Consider the following 26,720-nt stretch of genomic DNA (forward strand, 5'->3'; position numbering starts at 1 on the left):
TCAGACTAATCACCATTGACAGTGATACCATATTCCAGGAAATTAACCGTGATAATTTATTCGCCACCTGAGAAAACTTTCACATAGGTCTGTCTGCCATCTCTCTGAAATCATAGGATATTCTCAAGTTACGGCTTTACCCTTTTCAAGTTATAAATTATCATATTGCTTTAGGGACCCATCTTGCATAGAATAATATAGCTACAGACTTGAAATTTTTTTTACTTAGTTATTTAACGATGCTGTATCAACTACTAGGTTATTTAGCATCGAGAAAATTTGTGTTCACAATATGTAAAACAAAATAAAAGACTGAAAATACTGTCGCTTATGAAATGTATTGCTGTCTGTGGGGGCTAAGAATTTTACAACCTTCCATCGTACAATAGCATTTAATGAAAGAATAGGATATCGAATAAAGGAACATATATTAGTTTTTGCAGTAAGACAGACTTCCTCTTTTCTTGATAAAACTAGAATCTTTAGCACAAGTAACCTGCCTGCTTCTGAAATTCTTGAAACTTCAGACGTCAGTGATTATGAATATTAGAACCATGAAAATAAATGAAGTAAGAAATAGGCTATTCTTTTAAAAATAAAATTATACTTACACACTCCATCGTTTCTGTAATATAGACAGTGAGAGTTATGTACATAATGCATAGTGTGTTATGTAGTTTGTGTTCAAATGGTGGAACATTAGTTGTTAATTTACGATTATACCGAGTGTCCAAACAGCCTTGCATCATAGGAGATACATATTTTAATTCTTAGTATTACCCCTGATCACATATATAACATATTGGCCATGCCCATGTTAAAAACGGTAAAATGTGGAAGAGAACAACTACCAGGATCGCCACTCAATTGGTAATGACCGAAGATGGAAGTAAAATTGCTCCATGCAATTCAAATGAGAATTATAACGTGACTTCTTCTGCAGTTGCTAGATGGGAGCATAGTGAAATTGATAAAAGTTGTTGCCTTCAAAGCCCATAAGGCTGATCAATCCGTTAATATGTGATCTGGGGTATTACTAATTACTTTGCAGGTGAATCATATTTACTCTGTGGAGTCATGTGAAAATAATTTTACTCTTGCAGACATGGGGGTTGGTAACAGGTGGCACACAGCCTTTGCAGGATATAATGGATGGTGTGCTCTTTGCTGCGTTCACTTCCAAACTTGTGCACTGTAAGGACTTTTTTGGACTTGCCTGGAACTGTGCCAAAACTGTTTCACAGACTTCCAGTGAGAAGCTTGGATGTCCCGATAGTGGAAAATCTGCAACCAAACGCAATGTCTTGAATTTGCTTAACAATTGAGTGATCATGCTTTGCTGCACCTGCCTACTGGAATGATGTCGAACTCCTCAGCCACTATTCTCTGTGTTCAACCCCCACATTCGCAGAGTAAAATGATCTCAACATGATCCACCCTCAACGAAAAAAATAGTAATAGGTACCAAGCAATATATATCTCCTGAGGTGCGGAACTTTCTAGGCACCCTTAGAATTAATTCATCCATTCATAGTTTTCTGCTCTAGAGCAGGTCTTTCACTGCAAACCCTGCATTCTCCAATCTTTCCGCCTTCCTCTTAGTCTCCACATATAATCCAAGTATCTTAATGTTTATGAAAGAACTTGTTTCAAAGTTTCCATTGTATATTTATGGCTCTACCTAACATTATCTGCCTATGTCTGTCCGTCCGTCCATCCGTCCGTCTCTCTCCTCTCCTCTCCTCTCCTCTCCTCTCCTCTCCTCTCCTCTCCTCTCCTCTCCTCTCCTCTCCTCTCCTCTCCTCTCCTCTCTCTTCTAAGCCATCAATGTTTTTTTTTTTTTTTTAATTTTTGAAAGAATGCTTTTGTATTTTGCACGTTTTGAGACGTAAAGAATCCAAACATGGAAAAATAAGTACATGGTGTCATTAAAAAAAAACAGACTCCTTGGCACACCCTTTTCGACAACTCATCGATGTTGAAAAAGTACGAGAGCTTTGTCTGCTTGTTCTTCATATATGTTTGTGAAATGTAAGAGTCGGAAAATTAAAGTTAATTTATTCTTAAATGTAAAAAACTGTTTACATGATGTCATCATAGCTATTCATTATCGCCTCATCAGCAACATAATGATGAATCTTTCAATATTCTAGACCAGGTGGTCTGTTTTGTTAGTTAGACGTTAAAGGACTTTTTATAACCTTTCTGTTTCCTCTTGATCAGTACCAGTAATTCAAAATTTGTAGAAGGATTTTGTTGTCAACCTTTCTTAGTATATGTTGCCCATAGCTATTCAGTTAAAGAATTTCCTTGATAGGAAATTGTAGAAAAAGTCTGTTGCACATAAGGATGATACAGTTTTAAGGTTCAAGAATATTGAGAAACGGCCGCTAATTGGCAGGTGGATTCTACTATGTAGTAATTCAATCTATGCTACATATGTAAGTTCTTTATCCTGTAATTTTTATAAATAATTTTATTTGTACCTTCTGAGGCACAGAATTTTCTATTTCAGGCATAAATACATAGATAACAATTGAAGGGTTCACAACCAGAGTGGACCAAGTCCATCTGGAATAATTTTGAGATATTGAGTCTTAAAGTTCCTGGCTCACGCTTAGCAACCTTCACCTTCCATAGGAAATGCTGCCCTGTGTGGAGTAACAAATGAGTTATGGACTTTGTTTGTTATGCCAATGAATAAATCTAAGTTTTCTTCATCCGAGATTGTATTAATCCACAAACTGATCACTGGTGGACTTGGCCCACTCTTGTTGTGAGCCCCTCAATTATTGCTCTGAGTCAAACATTTTTGACATTTAGAGTATATACTTTTTCAAGTGGCAATTTCGAGATTTATTTTTTGCAACATTACAGTTCTTTCTCTTTGCTTTGATTGATGAGAAAGTTAAAATGGAGGGAGGAAGAAAGGTATTTAATGAGGAAGGGAAGAGGTTAGTAAGAATTGAAAGTATTGGCGAAAAACAAAGGGAAATAAGATTTTTCAATAAACGACACTTTTTACAACTTCTTCTTCTTCTTCTTCTTCTTCTTCTTCTTCTTCCTCCTCCTCCTCCTCCTCCTCCTCCTCCTCCTCCTCCTCCTCCTCCTCCTCCTATCACGTATTAAGCCTGGTGACCTGTTATGGTCTTACTCCATCGTTTCAGCAAATGGCCCAAAGATCTTGTTCCTAAAGGGCAGTAATTTAGTGCTTGGCGTGGTATCCTTGTTCTAGGCATCCTGAGAAAATGGGATTTCCATTTCTGTCTATAATTTTGAATTTTCTCTAAAATTGGGTCAATATTTAATTCTTTCAAAGCATCCAAATTTTTCTTCTTGTCTAATCTAGCTAGTATAGCCGCAGTTCTTCTTAAAAATTTCATTTCATTGGCAGTGATCGATGTGATTTACGTATGGTCCAAGCTTCACTTCCATACATGAGAACAGGTCTCGCCAAAGTTTTATAGGCTTTAATTCTTGTATTTTTTTGCACAAGAGAAGGTTTGAAAATGTTATTAATGGCATTCATTGCATAGATAGAGTAATTCAATTTTGTAGAAATATCTTTTTCTTGTTCAGAGCTCAAATCATAACCCAAATATTTAAAACATGGGACCTGTTTTACAGGTTCATTATAAAGGCAAATTTTGCTGCAGAGATTACTTTTTCGGATGAATCCCATTACTTTAGTTTTATTAACTGAGATTTCCATCACATATTCCTCAGAAATGAGTTGTAATTGGAAAACAGAACGTTGGAGGCCATACCTATTACATCATCTGCAAACAGTAATATATCTAACTTTAAATTTCTATTGATGTTCAAATTACCATGTTTTATTCTTTTCCAGTTTCTAAGTAAATTTAATTAAAATGGGTAATCATCTCAATAGGACAAGCATGCCTATGATTGTTGTAGAAATTTGTAATGATTACTATTGTACAATTACTTAATTCGAAGAATTATGAAGGATAGTGATCACATGTGCTTTCAGTTCAAACTCACTTTATAAGGAATAATGACTTAGATGGATAAAAATATTGGAGAGTGATTTAGCAAAAAATCTTTTAATGTAGGCACCATATTTTTATATTATGATGGTTGTATAACCTACATGCAACCCCAAACTGTTTGGAGGCCCTACATTGGTAAGCGAGTCCATATGACCTAGTCGGGAGGATTCTGAGACAACTCCACCAATCATATCCCCTCTTTACCATTAGGGGACGCTTATGCATGCCATGGCAGATCAGCATGCTGAAATGGCATTTCTTATATTTTTATGGAACATTTATACTGCTGTGACTCGGTCCCCGTCCACAGAACCTTGTTTGTTAAAAACAGGTTGCACCACGAGAAGGCAAGGATGGGAATTGAGTAGTAGGGGTTATGGAAAGCACTTTGCTACTCCTTGCAAGTCTGCAATTCTCAAAGTGCTCGTATAGCAAATTGTGATACGTAAACAGTCTCTTTCTATGTGAGATTCGTCTTTTGCTTAAGACAAAGTCAATGAAGTTCATGGATCATACAACTTTTATCTATTTCATGTTCAGCTTATATTTTTGTGATATGTAATGTACAGTGAAATCTCCAGACAGCAATTATTAATATAATAATAATAATAATAATAATAATAATAATAATAATAATAATATCCTCTATAATGTTAAAATATTGTAGTCCCAGCATTAATTCCGTTTATGTAATGTTATAATACAATTGCATTATTTTTCTCTATAATATTTTGTGTTTTATGCTAACAAATCTAAGTGTTCATCACAATTTATTAAATACTATAAATTCTTAAATAATTAATGTACACCAATTATAGGGGTGGTTCCTTTATACAGTATACCTTCCAAATAGCATGCCTTTTTTCCTTTGTAAATTCTGGATATAACAAATTCCTCTACAACAGTATTTTTTTTCTGGTCCAAGTGGTTTCGTTGTATCGAGATTTCACTATATTATTTATAACTTCTATGAATAATTATATTTTCGTTTAATAAATTATATTTGTATTTCTCTATGAACTTACTCTTGGTATATGCATGTGAATCAGGTTTTTTCCTTGTGAATGTTCCAGAGTATAAGAAAATAGTAAGCTTTGAGCAGGGGCTCATAAATCTGCCCTTACACTGGCAGAAGAAATAGAGTATTATATGGACCTGGTTGAAGATACCAAGAAAAGTGACACTCTAAAAGATGTCTTAAAATTGATAGCATGCTACTGTTCATAGTAGATTCCCTCAGAAACAATGGCTCCAGATTTTCACTGATGGATCTGTACTGTCCAACCAAAGTGTAGCAGGTGCTACATGTCCACTTCTTTCGTTTTATAAATCCTTAAGTTATGGAGCTACAAATGTTGATGGAGAAGTTGAAACCATTTATTCTAGACTTCTGAATCAGTTTTATCAGATCTGTTATTTGCAACAAGCTGTTATACCCAGTGATTTCATAACAGATGTTATTGCTATAACTAAAGTGTTAGAATTAAACACGATTATCAGATTATTGTTCAAACAAAATAAAATTATCCATCTTCAATGGGTACCCTCTCATTGCGGGAGCCATGGTAATGGTATTGCTGATTTTTAGCAAAAAAGGGCACGAAAATTTTACAGAAATCAAATCAAACTTTAGGCCTACCATATTATTCTGCAAAAATTATAATTAAAAGAAACTTCCAAAAAAAAAAACAGTTGAGCACTTTAAAATTCAAAGTAATGACATCATGGGCAGCAAAATAAATACTTAATTCCTGAACATCCAAGACATGATGCTGTAGCAACATTTAGATTCTTAACAGGTCACAACTACTTGGCTGCACACCTTTATAAAATTGAAATCTTCAACTCTCCAAATTGTATCCTGTGTCGTGAAGACAATTGTAGAATGAAAAGGGATCATCTTTCGAGTTGTTCAACTCTCAAGATGTCACCTACAAGAACACGGACTGAACTTCATTGGAAAGCAAGAAAACAAATGGAATATATCCAAGCATTTGGGCATTAGATTACTACTACTACTTATTACTATAACAATTAGTCTGTCACTTAAAAGTAAACAAATAACTGCTTGTTGGAAAATTATACACCATCTGATGAAATTTAACAAAAGTTTGGTTTTGCAATGGGTATCGGCAGGCTGTGGGTTATCTGGTAATGAAGCTGTTGACAATCTTACTAGAAAGAGAAATAAAATCTTACAAAATCTCATGTCAACTTTATCATTTTCAACAGTTAAAAAATTAATCAACTCAAAATATCAAGATATAAATAATATCATACCATTTCCACGAAATTTCAAATAATAATGGATGGGAGTGTTTCATTATACAACAAAATATAATTCCTGAGTATTCAAGAAAAATGCAGTAGCATGCTTTCGATTATTCACAGAGCACGACTATCAAAACACTTAAAATTGGAATTATTTCTTCACCACTTTGTCCATTGTGCAGTCTTCAGGAAGAAATGGATAAGAATCATCTTGAGTGATGTCCAATCCTTTTCCTTGTGTGTAAAAAATATTGGAGAACAAGAGAGTTAATGGTTTTATTGCCAAGAACTCAACATTAGTTAACAACAACAACTTAGATACAGTTTCTTAGGTTAAGGATTTACTGCTATGGTTTTGTCAACTATTCGAGCCCAAGTTTTTAGGTTTGTGTGAAATCCATTTTAACTTTTTTCTCTGACTGCATTAGCCAAGAACTATACAGGTACACCATCCAAACTAACACTGATAATTAAAGTTGATTGAGTTGTTTTGGAATGTGTAGAATAAAAATTCTGCTACCACAAGTCATTTCGGACTACCTTGGAAACCTGTTATTTAATACAGGGTGTTACAATCATTGGAAGAAAGAGTGTATAGAAAAATATATAGAGACAAACCAGGATTATATATGCAATTAAATTAATTTTATAATATTAGATATGACTGAAGCATTGATAAATATATAATTTATATTTGTAACTGCATGTATGTAGGTTGTTCACTGAAGTTACATGCATAAGAAATGAGCACTGAGATTTTTAGAAGGAAGAGAGGTGAATACAGAAAACTACACTTTCCTTCTAATGGAATGCTGGAGGTATAACATCAGCCAAGAAGACCATCCAAGATACCATCCCATTGTGGAATCCTGGGAAACGAGAATGCGGATGCTTTAGCAAAGAAGGGCAGCACTGCTACTTACAGACCTGTTACTAAATCTACGTATTAATCTGTGAAAAGATTTATTAAATCTACATACTTAGACTTCAACAAACAAAATTTGATAACACAATCTCAAGGGAAAAAATGGAACTCTCTGCATCATAATCCACAGTTAATTCCCGATTTACCACGAAAATCGTCTGTAGCTGCATTTAGATTGACAACAGGCCATGATTGTTTAGCCAAACACCTTCATAGAATTGGAATATATCAGTCCCCTAACTGCCCATTGTGCAACTCAAACCAAGAAATGGATTCGGAACACCTCAAAATCTGTGCTTCAGTGGCTGGCCATGATAATATCTTTGAAAAATATTGGAGTGCAAGAGGTCAAATGACATTATTGTCAAACGCCTGGCATTAGAAAACAACAACAACACTTTCCTTCTGAAATAAGTTGAAGATACAACCTACATATTAGCAGATCAATTTACTTTCCGGTTTTGTCTAGTAGAAATAAAGTAACAAATGAAAATGAAGTCCATGTGGCTAGAGAAACTTTTAAATAGCTGGAAGCTCTTGTGTTTATGAAGTACCGATACTTCTGAATTGTTCATATTATTTTATTAAAAAATTCTCATGAGGTTTCCATCCTGAAGAAAAGTGTATCTGGAAGGCTTATATTGTAGATTTACAGCACATAAGAGAATTTTATTTCTGAATGGGAGGACTTCAGTCAAAAGTAATTTCTTGTCCACATCAAATTTAACTCTGCTAGTCATTATCTTCATGCTTTCATTAAGAGAATGAATACTGCCATACAGATGCCCGTACTTTCGAAACAGAAATGTCCACATTAAGAAGTCAGATTCAGTGAATACTGTATCAATCATCATTAGCAACCAACTAACCAATCACTTCAGTGTCACTAAGTTCATAAAATTCCACGTCATCTTTCTATTTTGTTTGACTATTTGTGTGTAAGAAACAATATATACATTTTTAGATTCCATTGTTCATTTACACATTTTAGGTCCAGTTGAATTTACGGATTTGACTGGGGCATACAAAATAGTAAACTGTGCTCACTGAATTTCAATTTGAGAATAAAGGAAAAATTAAAGAGTGACAGGGGATTTCATAAATCCCTTAGATTGCATGAAACATATTTATTCTTAGTATGTAACTTTTAGGGTGAATAAGGATAGATTTAAGAATTAAATAAATACTACCACAGGCAGGATGAGTACACCCTATCCAGTAATTGAATACCCCCACAGAATAAGGGTCTAAGTATGTAGGGAAACAATGTACCATATACCCTTATTCCGGGGGAGGGGGGGTATTCATTTATATAATGGATTGAAATGGGCAAGGCACATTAAATAGAGAATGAAGCAAGACAGATCACATGAAATACCATGCGGCACATAATTCAAGTGCCTGATTTTGCCAGCTACCCAAACAACAGAACATGCACCAAATATAAGTCACGAAAATTGATTTGTTAGATTATTGTTTTTTTATTGTTGTTGGTGGAGTAGCAGGCTGCATTGTATAACCGGCCGCTCTGTTTTCACTATCATGGACTTACATTTAATTGCGATTACATTATTAAGAGGATAATTATGGTCATAGAACCAAGAATTGTATTGTAACGACACATCGATGCGTTGTATGATTGCAGGCAGAACGAGAGGATCTGACAGTGGCGGGCTTGTTGCCATGGCGACGGCACAGCCAGCATTCAGCATGGCCGCTGCAGCATCCGCAGCTACAGCAACAACAGCTTCAGCTTCTGATCTGGTGGGAGGAGGCAGCAATAGTGGGGGAGGAGGGACCCAGCAGGGGCAGCAGGGAGTCAGTCCAACAGCGACTGTCACAGTTGTCGCCAGTCCTCCAACTCAGCCGCAAGCCTCCATTGTATCAGCCAACTCTGTCTCTATCACCGCAGTCGCTCACCAAACACTCCAACAGGTGAGAAAGCACTTAAGTGTTGTTTCTTGTTACTGTTCATGAGTGTTATCATTTGAAGTAACAATAAGATTGATTCATTGAGTTCTACCTCGTCTAAAGATACAATTTCTGCAAATTTATGACAATAATACGTGTTTGTGTTAACTTGTGTGGTATTTTAATAATTTCTGTAGTATCTGATAAATATTCTGAGGTGCATGTTAATGTGAGTAATGTCAGTTTGTGTTTTTTAACAAAAGAGTCATAATTTCTCTAACTGATCTGTTCAATTAGTTTCATGGTTTTCAAATAATTTTGAAACTTTTATCAGTATAACCACTCTGAATTCATTTGGTTACTGATAATTAACTTGATCTAATATTAGCCTAATCACATTGTGGATTTTATTTATGGTGAGAATACAATATAACAAACTGAAAGTCATACATAGTTTGCATTTGTTGTTTTAGTGTGTTATAGTAAATGCTCACTCTCTTTTTTCCTCTCTCTTTTTTCTTTTTTTGGAAGAGCCGAGGAAGGGGATGATTTGAGATCAATATTTTGTTGATCTGTTTATTTATATGGTTTTCAACAGCATGTCCATAGGTCATATTCAGTTCAAAACTTTATTTCCTGTTGAATTTTCGGTAGAATGTTTCTCATTTCATGGTACATAGCCATATTCATTATGACAGATCATATTAATTTTATTTAAAATTTTATCAGTTACTGAAAACGTAATAGTCAAATAGCGTGATGATTAATATTAATATTCATTTCTTGTTAATTTTTAAGTAAAATAAGAAGCATACATTTATCTGATAGAGACATTATGACATTCAGTGGTTTGATGTGCAACTTAGGTTGGTACTGTAACTTCAGTGAATGGATCATGATGTCCATGCAGTAAGATTTAGTCATGTTAAATTTGTAGAGCAGTTCCTAATAGCAATGGAAATGTCTTGTGTTACAATTTTAAAATGTAACTGTATGAAGAGTAAAGGAGGGAAAACCTGACAAGTGATGTTTTACTGTTTTTACAGGAGAGCAAGTTAAAAGTTTCAAAACTCATTATATTTTATTGTCTTTGGAATATCATTCTTCAGATTTCTGTGGACTAATGAGGTTGTTATTCTGTACAGTTAAACTACACAAATCTACACTACCTTAGCTATTATATATGACATCTAAAACAGAAAATCGATAATTTTGGACTTGTCAAGTTTTTCCCCTGTGCTCTTCATAATGTAAACAAACCATAACTGTTATCTAAACTGGTCTTTATTTTACCATCTTTAGCAATCTAAACAATGACTTTATTCACAGCATGAATTAAATCTTTATCTCCATGATAACCAACACATTAGCAACTATAAAATCCATACATTCATTCATTTATAACTTCTTCACAAACAACATATTACAAAGAAAAGGCGTACAATTTAAAATTGAATTTAGATACCAATAATGAAATTTAGATAGTAGTAATGGATAAAATATTGTATAGCATACGAGAGTAAACAGATTTTATGCCCTCGTGGAAAAACTTTCTATTCGCACATAAAATCTAATTTTACTCTCTTATACTGTAAACTACTATTATTAGTTTCAATAAATTTTTATGTTTGTGTATGTATGATGTTTGGAGCCCTGAGAATATATTATGAAATATTTAGAAAAATTACTGAAAAAAATACATTTTGGAAATTATATTGTTTGGTAAGTAATCCTATAGGCTCCCTGAACATATTTTCCCTTATTGAGGGAGTAAAATATGTTTTAACTATTCTGCAAGTTATTAATATCCAATCCTGAAACATTTCTCACCTCATTTTTTTCGTCTCCTATTCTGTACCTTTTAAATAGGGAAATAAAATTCGATAAAAATCAAAAGAATTGGGAGGCATGAATCACATTGCTCACATAAACTTTTGAAACATAGACATCTGAAGCTATAATAATGAAGGCTTTCACCCACAGTGTTATGCATGGTCTGTACTAAGTCAAACTGACGTTCTTTCAATTTCAGAAACAAAAAGAGTTACCTGTGTCTGATTCCTGTTAACAGGGCTAGTGTTCTCTTCACAAGAGAATATTGTCTCAGTTGTGAAGAAATTGTTCCTTTTTTCTAAATTTGAAAATAAAATTTTACCGACTGGTTGCTTTCTGCAGTCAGTTACTATTGAGGAGTTCATGAACTTCCACATTTTCATTTGTTGGAACCGTTTTCCTTTGAACCTTTATCTTAAAAAATTCGTCAGTATAGACGTTCATCTGAAGTCCTCTAAATGTTTCTAACTCAGTTTTTCCAGTTTAAAATTAAGTTTTATTGCTGATCAACCAGTTTTCGAATTTTTGACGCAAGATAGCAAATTTTTGACGCAAGATAGCAACACAATCTCACTCAAATGGCGTCTGCATCTCACTGATGAAGTGCTCACAGCATACATGTGTTCTCTTGAAAGAGCATACTAATAGTTCAAGTAATATACATACATATATATATATATATATATATATATATATATATATATATATATATATATATACTAGTGGCTTGTGCAGCAAATGCTGCAAACTAAGTCCATAAAAAGTTCAAATAAAAATTGTTCAGATTTATTTTCAATGAAGAATACCAGACATTTTGATAGTTATTTGCTTCCATAATAGTGAAACATACTCCCTCTGAATGTTTCTTTTTTGCCAAATACTTTTCCTTGAACCTATCCGTCTTCAGTTCTTGAGTTTCAATGCGAAATCGCAAGTAACAATGTCAGGACGATCAGTGGGTTTTTTATGTGGGAGTAATGCAGTTGCTATTTCAGGTCATTGCGGATTGTAGGTGAAAGTTAAGAAAATGTGAGGTCTGTCACGCTTTGAACGAAAGACATAGCATCTTGGTATAGTACGTTAAAAATTGATCATTCTCATTATTTAATGGACACTGTGTGTAAAAGTTTTCTAAAACATAGGAACGTAAGTCTTATTTCATTACCCCAAAGGAAGAATCGCATGATTGTGATGGCTATGATAGAAAATTGGTGGCTTTAGTGATTGGATCAAAGGTAGCTGAATATAAGTATTTCAGTCTTGATTAAGACTCACCTAAAATATTTTCCTGCAACTGTCACTGACTATTTCTGATACATGAAATTATATTATTCCTGTTTATAGTAAGATACATCACAAGAAATGTAAAAGGTTAAGAATTCATATTGGAGTGTATTGATAGGATTTGAACCTGGAAATATTACTATATTTTCTACGTCTATAAATTTGTATAGTTCTTGTAGTGTTCTAGAAGTTGTGTATGATAGAAGTCAAAGGGAAACATCATAGATTCGAGTGTCAGTAACAAGATTCTCTTGTGAGAAAATTGATGTGCATCACTCCATTCTCATATTCATGTATTGGAGGCCAACGATGTGTTTCAACTTACGAAATATTATGTCTCCTCTTATGCCTCAGATATACCTGTATTGATTTTTTATTTGTCCATACTGTGTGTGTGAAGTAGATGTAGTCTCACCTAGTAAAAATCCCTGTGTACTATTGATTACACTTATCAGAAACTGATAAGCAGCTACTACATAACCGATGGAGAAGAGCGATGTGTTTAATTCCATAGATAATGTAGAAAATAATGTACAGGGAAGAGAGAATTGGTGTGTGAAAGATGATGTTCATTGGCTAGAATTTTGTGATATCTCAGAACATTTTATGTAATCTGGGAAGCAAAATTAGTAAAAATTGTAACATTGAACAAGAGATTGGCAGAAGAATACAGTCAAGTTCAACATTTTATCAATTGATGAATGATTTGTTATGGAACAAAGTATACTTATGAACTGTAGGCAGTTAATGCATAAGACTTGTTACAAACCTATTTTGACAAACAGTGCTGAGATGTGGACATTTACAGAAAGACAAATTAGTAGACATCAGGATGCAGAGATGAGATTTCTGAGAGGAATCATAAAAATTTAAAACAAAAGAATTAGGAAAGAAACTGCCATGATGACTCAGTGCTAGAATGCTGGGCTTATAAGTCAGGGGGTGTAGGTTCAAATCATGTTTTACCCTGAATTTATAGCTTGTGTTTGGCAAGCTCGTGGTTTAGGTAACACAGGGGTTTCCTCTGGGTACTCTGGTTCCTCTGTAACATCCCAGCAATTCTCCATCATTCATTACGATTGTAATAAGGACTCATTCATTGCTTGTGGTGCACTCTGGATAGTCTCTGACAAAGTAAGTGGTCTTTACTTCTCGGCACTAGCGGCATCTGTGAGCCTGCTTGTAGAGTCAGGGTGAATAACGACAAGTTAAAGGGCCCTGTAATTGGACAAAAAGAAAAGCTCTGGAATCGATAGAAAAAGGAAAGAGACCAAGAGGAAAACCAAGAAGTAGATGGCTTGACCAGGTTAAGAGGGATGTGCAAAGAAGAAGAAAAGAATGATATGAAAGAGATAGAACTCAACTGTGGAAGGATAGAGGGAAAATGGAGACTGTTATAAAAAAACTCGACCCTTGAAAGAGGACACAAGCTATACTGTTTTCGCTGTAAGAAAAATCCTAATGCAAACACAAGCACGTGGCTATCATACCCGTGATTGGCTCCGAGTCGAAACACTCACACGATGCAGTAAAATATAGTCCGTATTTGGAAACTATCATCTTGTATTATTTGAAAATAAAGAATTGAATTCTAGTTGTTAAATACAATGAAACATATAACTTCACTCGTATGTAAAACGATATGTAAAAGAAAAGCTACTTTTATATTTTGTTATGTACTATCAACGCGGAGTCAGAGCGTGGTGCCGACCACACCACCTCATTCTAGTGCCGAGGTCATGGAAAGCATGGGGCTCTACCTCCATGCCCCCCAAGTGCCTTCATGGCATGTTACGGGGATACCTTTACCTTTTTTACCTTTTACTATCAACGCGGATGAATACAAACAGTAATACCGAGGTAGTCTGTTCTTGTAACAAGCTGGCGTCACTTGAGCTCGTAGTTGTTCATGCAAGCATGTGAAGGCTTCTGCATCCTCGATGTGTGTGGTTATTAATCGTAAGAGTGGAAACCCTCTCAAAAGCAGAGAAAAACAAATAGTCTTAAATGTATGTAATATATTATGTGAGTTTTAATTAGAGTAATTATAAAGTAAATATTTCCTAAACAAATGAATGCATAGTAGTGAGGTTAGGCCTACTTGACGAGTAACGGGAAATGTTTAACATGAAACAGAATGTACAACAGTAGGCGGGAACATGTACTGAGAATCTATGGCGCCAAACAGTGGCCAATGAAGCCTCACTTCAGTCACGTGCTATTGTTTATATTAGGATTTTTCTTACAGCAAAAAGATTATAGAAGAAAGAATAGAATGTTTTATTTTCACTGGCAGAGTTAAGACCTTCTCTTCCACTCAACCTGTCTTAATAGTAACATACATATTTAAATTATAAATATTTGTAATACACTTAAAAGATTCTCCAACAGTATTCTTCAGTTAAATTTTAAGGACTAGTACATGTTTATTTAAATTGAGATAAAACCTATAAGAAAAACTAATAACTTAATTTATGAACTGCTGTAGTTCAATTCAGTCTATATGCAATATGTGAAGAATTATAATTAAGTTGAGATAGCTAGTTGGTTAAAATGATGAGAATTAATTTAATAAAAGTTTACTAGAACTGTGTTATAGGGAGCAAAACATAAATCTAAAATATATTGATATAATGAGAATATTAATGTAATGAGATTTTGTCATTAGAGGTTTTGCATTCTATTCAGAGAAATTAATGGTCATAATAAGAATGGAAGAAGATGATGTTGATTATGAGGACGACGACATTGTGTTAAAGTTTGTTAGATATAATGATTGTAACTATCATAAAAGTTACCATTATTATTAAAATATCAACAAAAGGCATTGTGTTAATTCTTTTTTTTTTCTATTCTATTTCCATCTCTTCTGTCAGAAACACCTCTTCTCTTGTCCAACACTGACCCAGTGGTGTAAAATTTCTTACGAAGTTTATTTATCATTGATTTACTTGAAATATTTACATCAGGAAATTTTCTCAAATTTAAATTTACCCTCGCAATATAAGTCATTATTAACACATGCTATTCCACACTATACTACATGTTTTAAATTCTACCTCGAACTCAGATCCACTGGACTATAATACAATAAGAACAGCTAATTGTCAGAGTAGTTGTTGTTTTCTAATGCCAGGCGTTTGACAATAAAGTCATTTGACCTCTTGCACTCCAAAATTTTTAAAAGATATTGTCATGGTCAGCCAGTGACGCACAGATTTTGAGGTGTTCCGAATCCATTTCTTGATTGGAGTTGCACAATGGGCAGTTAGAGGACTGATATATTCCAATTCTATGCAGATGCTTGGCCAAACAGTCATGGCCTGTTGCCAATCTAAATGCAGCTACAGACGATTTGCGTGGTAAATTGGGAATAAACTGTGAATTATGATGAAGAGAGTTCCATTTTTTCCATTGAGATTGTGTTATAAAATTTTGTTTGTTGAAGTCTAAGTATGTAGATTTAGTAACAGGTCTGTAAGTAGCAGTGCTGCCCTTCTTTGCTAAATCATCCGCATTCTCGTTTCCCAGGATTCCACAGTGGGATGGTATCCATTGGAATACAATTCTTTTATTTAGTGTTATTAATTGAGAGAGCATTTTAGTTATTTCTGCTGTTTGAGATAAAGGTGTGTGACTAGAGACTATTGATAGAAAAGCTGCTTTGAAGTCTGACAATATAACTGCATTTTTAAATTTATTGTGAGGGTTTTTGAGAATAAGGTTCTTAGGAAAATATTTGGGGCTAAGAGGGATGAAGTTACAGGAGAATGGAGAAAATTACACAATGCAGAGCTGCACGCATTGCATCCTTCACTTGACATAATTAGGAACATTAAATCCAGATGTTTGAGATGGGCAGGGCATGTAGCACGTATGGGCGAATCCACAAATGCATAATAGAGTGTTAGTTGGGAGGCCAGAGGGGAAAAGACCTTTGGGGAGGCCGAGACGTAGATGGGAGGATAATATTAAAATGGATTTGAGGGAGGTGGGATATAATGGTAGAGACTGGATTAATCTTGCTCAGGATGAGGACCAATGGCGGGCTTATGTGAGGGCGGCAGTGAACCTCCGGGTTCCTTAAAAGCCAGTAAGTAAGGCATAGAAGATATCTGAGACTTTCATTTATTGCAATGATTTCTCCATCAGAACTTGTTGTTCCATATCCAAGAGATCTATAAAGTGAGAAGACACAGCACGTAACACCTGCACTTGCACCTTGTTCCCTGGAGATCAAGGATCCATCGATATATAAATGAAGCCAGTTTTGTGGAGGGTACCTAATATTAATTGTCTCTAATTGCCAAAGTACCAGGTATTATGCAGTAAGAGCCTGACTATAGGGACTGTATATGGACTTGCCCATATGGGGTTTTCAGAGAGCAGGGATGCATGACATTGGAAGTCCTGTAGCGGCTGAATAAGTCATGCCAGCTACAACAACAGGCAGCAGACGACGATGACTTATTCAGCCGCTTAATTTTCAGCGACGAAGCGACTTTCCATACGTGGGAAAATTAACAAGCACAACTGTCGTGTTTGGGGTACACAGAATCATTGAACATGAGTGTGATTCACCAAAGGTGAATGCTTTCTGCGCGTTGTCACAACGAAAACTGTACGGACCTTTCTTCTTCATTGAGGCTACTGTGACTGGACATTCATATCTGGACGTGTTGGAACAATGGTTGGTGCCTCAACTTAGATAAGATCTCGATGACGATTTCATCTTTCAGCAAGATGGGGCTCCGCCACATTTCCACAATGCAGTTCGTGCTTACCTGAATACGGAGATGTCTGATCGTTGGATAGGACGTGCTGGAGTAAGGGACAGATGTTTCATGACATGGCCACCAAGGTCACCCGATATGACTGCATGTGACTTTTTTCTATGGGGGTACCTAAACGACCGTGTGTTTGTATCACCTTTGCCACGTGATTTAGAGGAACTAAAAACCAGAATTCGAGAAGCTGCCGCCACGGTTACAGAGGATATGTTGAAAAGGGCATGGGAAGAGTTTGATTATCGTTTGGACATGTGCCGAGTCACTTGTGGTTCACACATTGAATCTCTGTAAGGTGTAAAACGAACTTTGAGAGTTTGACTTTAAACTGACGTGTGTTTGAAAGTGCTATCATTAGTAGTTTTTGTGTAATAAAATATTGAAAGTGTTACCGGACTTTTGATTTGCCCTGTGTAATGTTAAAGCCTTGCTAATCCAGCCATTCCTTGCTCAGAGGGGTGCAGGGTTAGCAAGAGTGCTGGATTACTGAGAGTGTTTAAAAATGTCATTAAACATAGTGTTATAAGCTGCATCAACCATTCCACTAGCACTTGTAAATCGAAAATAGAATGTTCCACATGTGACTGCTGTATGTATACATATAAGAATATTTGCAGGTCCTAGCAGATTGTATTGTTATATCAGCGTTATATTGAGGGTCTGTGATTTATCACATAGGATAAAAAGTTCTAGCAGAGTACCGTTTAACCTACAAGATAATACTAGGAGGTAACATGTAAAGGAACTAAATATAATAAATCAAACATTTATGTACTTACATAGTGCAGAAGTAGATTTAATACAGTATAGATTACTGCATAATCTATTTTTGAAAGAAACCTGAAATTTTTCTTTGCTTTTTGCTCTTTAAGACGCATTTTTTATTGCTTTCCTTGCTTGCATTTTTCACTCTTATAAGCCATTGTTTTTTCTGGCATCATTTAGGAAAACAATCCCGTTTTTCGGCATTAAAGATGTCTTCAGGCTATTCTTTTCGAGGACGATTTTCATTTGACTTTCACGGCATTGTAGACAATGCCATGCTGTTCATGAAGTACTGTAGCCAGCCATTGCTTGCCTAGTAGACTGGCAAAATGAAGAGCTTTTTGGCAGATCATAAGACGACCTATAGTAACACTTTGAGCTCTCACTTCATTAAACCATTTTATTGTAGCACTGTCCACATCACCTGGAACTGCCATCTTCAGTCGTTTTTGTGTTGGATCAAATTTGCCACTCGTAACATTTTCCTCAATTTCTTCTCATTCTTAAAGAAAAGTAGCCAGTGTAAATTGTGAAAATCCACATTTTTGTGAAACTGCTGTCTGTTTCATTCCTTCATCCAAATCTTTAAATGCAGTCAATTTAATTTCCAAATTTATTGATTTCTGTTTAGCAGAAGCCATCGCCATGTCTACTTACTCCCAACTCGTCACCTATACACTGACTAGGGGGACTGGTTATATGTCTATCCCATCGTAGAAATTCTCACTCTCGGGTCAAGAACCTTTTATCTGCTACTGCCCACAAGATCAATCTGCCGATTTATGAAAAACCTTGAAGTTAAAAATACATATCTTTGTAAGGGTGTTTCTAAAATTGTTTCATTGCTATAGTGAGGAAATCATTCATTCATTCATAGTTTCTGCCCAAGGGCAGATCTTTCACTGCAACCCAGCATTCTCCAGTCTTTCCTATTTTCTGCCTTCCTCTTTATCTCCTCATATGATTCATTTATATCTTAATGTCGTCTATCATCTGATAACTTCTTCTGCCCAAACTCTTCTCCCATTTACCATTCCTTCCAGTGAATACTTCAGTAGGCAGTTTCTTCTCAACTAGTGACCAGCCAATTCCTTTTCCTCTTTCTAATCAGTTTCAGCATCATTCTTTCTTCATCCACTCTTTCCAACACAGCTTCGTTTCTTATTCTGTCTGTCCACTTAACATGCTCCATTCTCCTCCATATCCACATTTCAAATGCTTCTAGTCACTTCTCTTCACTTCGTCGTAATGTCCATGTTTCTGCCCCCATACGTGCTACACCCAATACAAAGCATTTCACTAGTCTCTCCCTAGTTCTTTCTCCAGAGGTCCGCAGAAGATGCTCCTTTTTCTCTTAAAAGCTTCCTTTGCCTTTGCTGTTCTTCTTTTAACTTCTTGGCAGCAGCTTATGTTAGTGCTTATAGTACACCCCAAGTATTTGAAGCTGTTCACTTGGTCTACTGCCTCATTTAGAATTCGCAAGTTTACCTTCTTTAATTTTTTTCCTATGACTATGGTCTTCGTCTTGTTTGCATTTATCTTCATTCCATACTGCTCACAGCTTGTGAGGGATATTTAACATTATTTATATAGGAAATTTGTCGGGACCATAGAAAAATATTGTTTAATGCAGATTTGCCGTTATATTGATGTTCATTGTACAGAGGTTTGACTGTATAAGTAATAAAGTATAACACATGACACCGCTGCAAATTTCCCAGAAAACTGTTATAGTTCAAGTGATAGGAAGCTGGATTATTGAGGGGCAGATTAGCAAAAGTCTAGTGTATTATTAAAAAGTATATAAACAGTAATGGAATAATTTGAAGATGGTTTAAAACAGAATTAAAAGGCAAATTAACATAATACTTACAAGTAAGTTTGTTTCTGATGTTTGAAATTAATGTTTTGTTTGTAACTTGTTAACCCTGAATGCAAGGAAGTTCAGGATTGTTCAGTTAGATCATCACCGTAACAACTGCATTTGGTTTCATTTTCCCTTTAGAACGGAAGTGTGGACGGTTCCTTGGACAGCCCCAGTGATTCCTCAAATGGTGGTGGGGCATCAAACGGATCAACAGCACAAGTGACAGCACAAGTCGTCGTGAGTAGTGACACAGCTGCAGTGAATGCTGGGAGCTCAGAACAGAACGGTTCAGCAGGAGGAAGCCAGTCTGCCACCGGAACCACAACCATTGTGGGATCCCCACATTACATCACAGTAACAGGTACAGTCCAAATGAAATTGTGTCCCAGGGTTGCATAATCTGTCTTCTGTCACTTTCACCATCACTACTACACTTCAGTCTGTGTTATTTAATGGTGAACCCCCAGTTCTGCACAATAAAATTATGACACGTGCTCATGATCATCTGCTCTGAAATCATGCCTAATACTGAGCACTACACACACAGTAATCACTTTACACATCTGTTAGTACTAGATATAGTGATTTATGAAGTTATAGTGGCACTTATGATGCTTATTCCTGAAACTGTTCTGAATAGAAAAAGTTAAGATGAGCTTGGATATCATTATTAAGCTTTTTACAAACTTTGAAAAGTACGTAATTGTGAATAAGACAGTTCTTTGTGCACGTTTGTCAGATACAGCAAGGTCAGATGTGGGTGTATTCAGCATTTGACTATTTGGCCTGCGTATTTTTGAAGATCTTATCCTGTTCACAAAAATAACTGTAATAGAATTAAGAGGTAAAATTTATTAAAGTCAGCTGTAAAAATCATTTTGTGCTAATAGAACAAGCTCTCCTAGTTACAAGCATATCATTGGTAAGGCATTGATTATTTTATGCTCCAATATTCTGTATTGGATTTAATGTATTATATTTATTCGCATAATTTCCTCCCTTTTTTTTCCCTAAAAATTTGGAGATTTACATAATGTTCTTTCGCCTGAAGTAAAAGTTAGTACACCTATGCAGATGATGTTATTATATAGACTATTGATGAAAATCCTGACAAAACATTAAGTGTTCTGCATATAGTTTTAAATAACATTAATACTTGGCCATGCAAGTGGATTATAAAACTAAATATACCACCTTCACAAGAAGATACAGCTTAAAGAACCAATAAATATCACATTCATCTAAATCAGAAAATTTAGTACATCTGAATTCCTAAGAACCTAGAATTAATTTTTTATGAAAAGGAAAAGACTTTTAGTTAATGTTGCTTTGAAGTACTTGCCATGATTAACTCCCTTGAAGGTCATAGCCAACAAAAAGGGGAGATGTATCATGACAATATATCTGTTTTATAATGCTCATCCAACTTTCATGAGATTGAAATTTGTGGAGAAGCATCAGCAACTAATCTACAAAAAAATTTATCTTCTTCAAAATGCAAGTCCCAAAAACTACATCAGTTGTTGCTTGAGTGTAATATTCATCCAATCAAATACTATGCAATTAATAAAATTCTGAAACTAAATTTAAAACTACAGACCTTATTCATATATGATGTTTCTAATTTGTCAGACAATATCCTATGTAAGTGTTGTAAATTAATCAAAGAAGAACACAACTGTATATTACAGACACACTTATTTCTAAAACTGCACTTGTGAGTGAAATTCCTCCTTGGAAATGGATGATTCCAGAACATAATAGAAGAAACCACTCTAAAAATATTCTGCACTCCTTCTTCAATCAGATCCCATTGAATTAATTTGCAGTAAATATGAAGAATATCTTCACATTTATACAGATGGGTCACGACTCCCTGATAATGGGACATCAAGAACAGGGATATTACATTCTGGAATATAGGAAGTCACTTCATATTATGTTTGTCTTCCTATTTGTTTATAGTGTAATCATGAAGAAGATATGGAATGCATTCTTTTATATTGCACATCATAAATCCTAAAAGAAGCAAATTAGAGCCATCAATACCATTCACAAAAGACTCAGTTCTGCAACACCTCGATTCTGGCTACAGGCAGCAGGCACCTGTAATGAACACCACTCATATCACTACTCATTTGTTAGAAAAACCATAAGTAAAGACTGCAGTGGACTTCATGTTATCAGCATCCTGTTGGATACATTAAGAAGATTTATTGATTCCCTTATTTAATTTTTGGAATGTTAACCTAACTTTGTTTATACTTTTTTGCATTGCTGACTTCTATTTCCTTACATTGTATTACTACTATAATGCTTTAAATGGAACAGAGAATATTGCATTGCTGACTTATATTTCCTTACATTATATTGCTATATAATGCTGTAAAAAATTTGATCTTAACATGATGATGGAAATAAAAGAGTCCGTGTATAAAGGTTTTGCTATGCTGTTTGTGCTTGTACACTATAAATATTGTGACTGAGAACATTCTTCTGATTACAAATGCCATGCTTAGAATTCCAAATATGTACTGAACAACTGCATATAGCAAAACATTATTAGATTTTTTACATTGATATATTTTCTTGGGTTAGGGTGGAGGAAATTCTTGATGTAGAACCATGAAATAAACCAGCCTGAACACTATACGAACTAAACATAGACTGTTATAAAACATGCAGTGATGTCTTACTATGTGTATCTTTGTTTATGTTTCGTTTTCCTCCACAGTGCCTGTCTGTTTGAGTACATAGTACCATATCTTTTCTGCTAGTTTTATTGGTTGATACGATTGTTTCATAGTTTGCTGTTTTTTTTTTTTTGCAATAAAGGGGTAGTTTATGTAAATATAATTTCTTATTGTATAACATTTACAGCCACATCATGCTCCATGAAAAAGACTGTAATACATTCTGACTAACAATTCTCATGTTTCTAGAAATGTATATGATTTAAACATGACCTTGGAAGACTAGGTAACTAGCTCTTTGTTTTATATAGAAGTTACTGTGTACTCACCTCCATCTACTGCAGACATTGATAATATAAGATTAGTGTAACGAAACACATTTTTCGCACTTATTATTTATTATACATGCATACTCATCAACATTATCCCAGAAGTCACTGAAACATATCTCGTTTCCTCTGTTGACACTTTTGTATACGAAATGTTTTTCACCTTGTTTTGCTCCTTTTTGTAATTTTATGTATTTGCCTCAACCAGTTTTAATGAGGGATGAATTTGTGAGATTTCGACGAACTCTGCCATATTTACAGAAAAATGTAGTGTTAAGAGGGTGACAGGTGACTGGCGATCTGTCAGAAATGTTTGTACACATGGGAAAAATACAAATATCTGTCAAATTGTGCAGTCATAATTTTCTGATATGTTGTAATCTATGAAGTTACTAGAGTCATTTCAAACGAAATGCACAAGATGGCATCATCATCACAAGGATGATGCATTAATCACAAATATTTCACTGTTTGTGCCTAGCATTTGAGACAGATATTGGACCATCGTCTCTTGTCATATTGTTTTGCATTGCAAAGCAATTGATATTTGGAATAGTGTATGTAGAGTGTGACCAATGAGGAACATTTCAAAAGAAATGCATAGTAATTATTTACTCACTAGTGGAAATGAAGAAACTTATCTGATCAAACTCTTGCTTTTGAATTGTAAATCTATAACTTTGTGAAAGGCTCGTGATTTATTAGTTCTCCAACTTTGACGAGAATTTGAATACATCATGTAGCAGCAGCCAACCTCTGCTATATTCAAAAATTGAATTCCTCACATGGATATTTCAGCTTTGTGAACAAGCATGGTGAGTTCAAATCTGAGCTGTAGGGAGATCTTCAGATGCACTTTAATTTTGTAATCCCTTCTGACATGTAATAGTAATAGTACATTATGCAACGAGCTTATAATGGTAGTAATTAAGATGCGAGGATGTTTATGAAACTCGCTTGCGCTCGTTTCATAATTTTCATAAGTGTCTTAATTACCATTATAGGCAAGTTTCATACGACTTTTTATGCTCGACCATATTTCTAACTTGAAATTATTCGTAAGTATTCATTTTATTGTTATGTGATTGAGTGCAATAGCTTACCTCATGAATTGTGAGATGTGCGCAGACGCGAAAATATTGATTTTTTCCGGGAAACGAATGTCGACGACCTTGTTATAATCTAGAGAGTAAGATAAACATTAGCCTTGATATAAACCTTGAAATTGAATTCGACATTGAAAAACGAGATGACAAATTGAATATTGTTTACAATTAACGCTAATTATTATAGTAACAGAACATAACCTTCTGCGACAGTATTGGATTTCCAGCCTCCGTGACCTTTCGATAGTTGTCTTTCAATTGCATATCCGAGAATAATCGAAAACCTGAACTTCAATGAATAGGTGTACTTTAATGACATGCATTAAAGGACTGCTACCAGGTGTATAATTACTACATTTCGGCATGGTCGAGCATAAAAAAATCATTGTCTAGAAAAATCCATGCTTTTCTCTGCACAGTGTCATTTTATAGGCGTGTATTCTTCAGCGAAATTTTTAAGAGGATTATGAAAGTGATGAGGTATGACAATAGTACCAACAGGTACTTCACATAATCACTGACTGACGTAGTCTTACAGAGAAATGATGTGCATCATATTGAAATGTTTCTACTGGATTTTCTTGAACCTGTTGTTGTTGTTATCATCTAATGCTGGGCTTTGGCAATGAAGCCATTAGCGTTCTTGTTCTCCAATATTTTTCTGTGGTGGATCCATCAGGTAGAACTTCCCAGGTTATGAGATGATCTTGAACCTTGGGAGTCACAGTATCTGTTATCTCTACAAACACCAATTTTCCATCACTGTAAAATGGTGACAAGAAACAAAGCATCAATGTCTGCCTCAAATACGAGGTTACAAGTGGTGTAAAACTCGTGATTGCTGCCCAATCCATGTAACAGTGATTCCATCTTGTGCATTTCTTTGACTCACCCTCGTAATATGTTTTATTTAAAAAGAGACTACTATTTGAAGTCTGGTAGTTGATATGGTGATAGTTGAGCTGTTGTGGATTGTGGAATGAGAATGACAGGGAGCACTAAAGAATTGGGACAGTGACCCCAGAATCTAACATATCGAGAGTTTGGATCTCTTTGGTATCACTTTGTTATTGTTGGTGTGTTATTCTTCCCACAGTTTTCTTGCTATGTTAATTTAGCTATTCGTTGTACAGTTCCTGCAGAAGATATTTTTGTCTCACAGCCTCTGTTTTCTTTTTTCCTCACACTTTCTCAGGGTGTCTACTGTTGAACTGAGGTGAATTAGTGAATTTTTAAGAATAATATTAGTACAACTGGTCTGATAATATTTAATCATTTTGCTAAAAGGACAGTTTTATTTTATACTAATACACCAAAATTCGGGTAATTAAAACAGAATACAAAAATATATATAACATGTCTTACTGAAGACATATTTTGTATTGTCATTTGTAAATTGTTATATTAGGGGATAAAGTTGCGAGCCAGTAGGCACCCTCACTGCTATTGTCATGACTCTAGCACATACAATCTTGTTTCATGCTTCCGCTACTAGAAGGGAACGGCACTCGGTCTTACACATCCCTCACCCCAGTTAACCCCACTGTAGGTAAGGACTTAACCAGGTATCATTGTGGAGCATGTAACAGGTTGGCAGTGTGCATACATGATACATCAACAGGCCTGCATTACATGCTATGTGTATGTGGTCAGACGGAAGAGTCTAAATGCACGGAATTTAAAAAAATAAACAAGTAAATAAAAGTTCTTTGATGGAGAGCAGCCTATATTCAAGTTACCACATTTCCCCCGGCTAGAAAATGAGTTTTTTATATAAAAAATTGCCGTGTAAACATAGTCGTGGAGTTGAGATGTTAATAATATGTGAAAGAGTGTGAACATACAAGTATCATTCTGAAAGTAATGCCTCCAATTTTTTTTAATATTACTGGAACTAGAAAAATTAAATAAATATGTCATATTTTGGGTCTCTAGTCACTTACTGTTACTTTTCTGCAAAACCACCTCCATTTTCTCTGCACTTCTTCCAAGACTTTTGTATCTCTGTTTTGCGAAAGTCACTATTGGCCTGAAAGAGCTTCTTCTTAATAGCCTTGATCACAGGATCAGTATAAAAGAAGTGCTGCTCTTAAAGTTCGTCTCTAATTGAATTAAACAGGCGGAAGTCTAAAACTGTCCTTCTGATGTGACAAGACAGTCCATCGAAATGAGGGGCCCTGCGTTGTAATGCTTAAAAAGTACTCTTTTCTATAGTTAGTCGAAAAGATCATATTCTTTTCTCTGATTGAATTCATGTGGTCTGGGACTGTACGTTTATGTTTCAAAATAGTGTGCTGCATTTATTGTATGGACTTATTTCCGGATGCCCACAAGAATTGCCATCTTCCAGTCATTGTTATACAAGGATAATCTAGTCTTGGATTGTCTTTTAATGCATATAATGCACTGATCTAATATACACCATTATAATTCTGATTTCAACTGTTTATTCCTCAGATAATTTCTTCAAACACTGATGGATTTCAATAGGTGTAATAAGCTCTATATTCAAGAACTCTTGTCATATGTTGCTGCTTCAAATAAAATAACTGTCGGCATTATCCTTCATTTTGATTCATTGCCATAACTATGCCATCTGATTGGGAGAAGTGAAATTTACAGGACATGGGCATGAGATAATAACAATTATATTTACAAATTAAGAAATAGGAAGCATTACTTTTAAGAGTGATTCCATACTGAATTTTATGTGCTGAGATGTATCTCATTAGAAAGGCAGTATGGTAGTACTTCCTGAGCTGTTTAGCTGCAGCATCCTCTTGAGCGATAGTCTGTCCAGCATCAAAATCTTTAAAGATTAAGTCCTGCGAGATTATCTTGAGATTAGAGCAGGTTAGAGTTATGTGAGACAACTGTTAATAACTATATTGCTACGTCATGTATTTATAACATAGGAAGAAGTTTCAGATATGTAG

The 26,720-nt window shown here is 35.0% G+C and overlaps 1 protein-coding gene across 4 annotated transcripts in view; it reads left to right on the forward strand.

The window, feature by feature from the left end:
- Positions 1–26,720, forward strand: part of LOC138715002 (DNA-binding protein RFX2-like) — a 148,460-nt gene that overhangs the window by 63,126 nt on the left and 58,614 nt on the right. For 3 of the 4 annotated variants that reach the window (XM_069847373.1, XM_069847375.1, XM_069847376.1), the window contains exons 2-4: positions 8,855–9,144; positions 19,795–20,017; positions 25,280–25,333. In XM_069847373.1, the coding sequence (XP_069703474.1) occupies positions 8,855–9,144; positions 19,795–20,017; positions 25,280–25,333 (567 nt within the window). The remainder of the gene's footprint in view (positions 1–8,854; positions 9,145–19,794; positions 20,018–25,279; positions 25,334–26,720) is intronic. The other variant, XM_069847374.1, reaches the window with a different exon arrangement.

Source organism: Periplaneta americana, chromosome 15, assembly GCF_040183065.1.
Source record: "Periplaneta americana isolate PAMFEO1 chromosome 15, P.americana_PAMFEO1_priV1, whole genome shotgun sequence".
Taxonomy (NCBI): Eukaryota; Metazoa; Arthropoda; class Insecta; order Blattodea; family Blattidae; genus Periplaneta; species Periplaneta americana.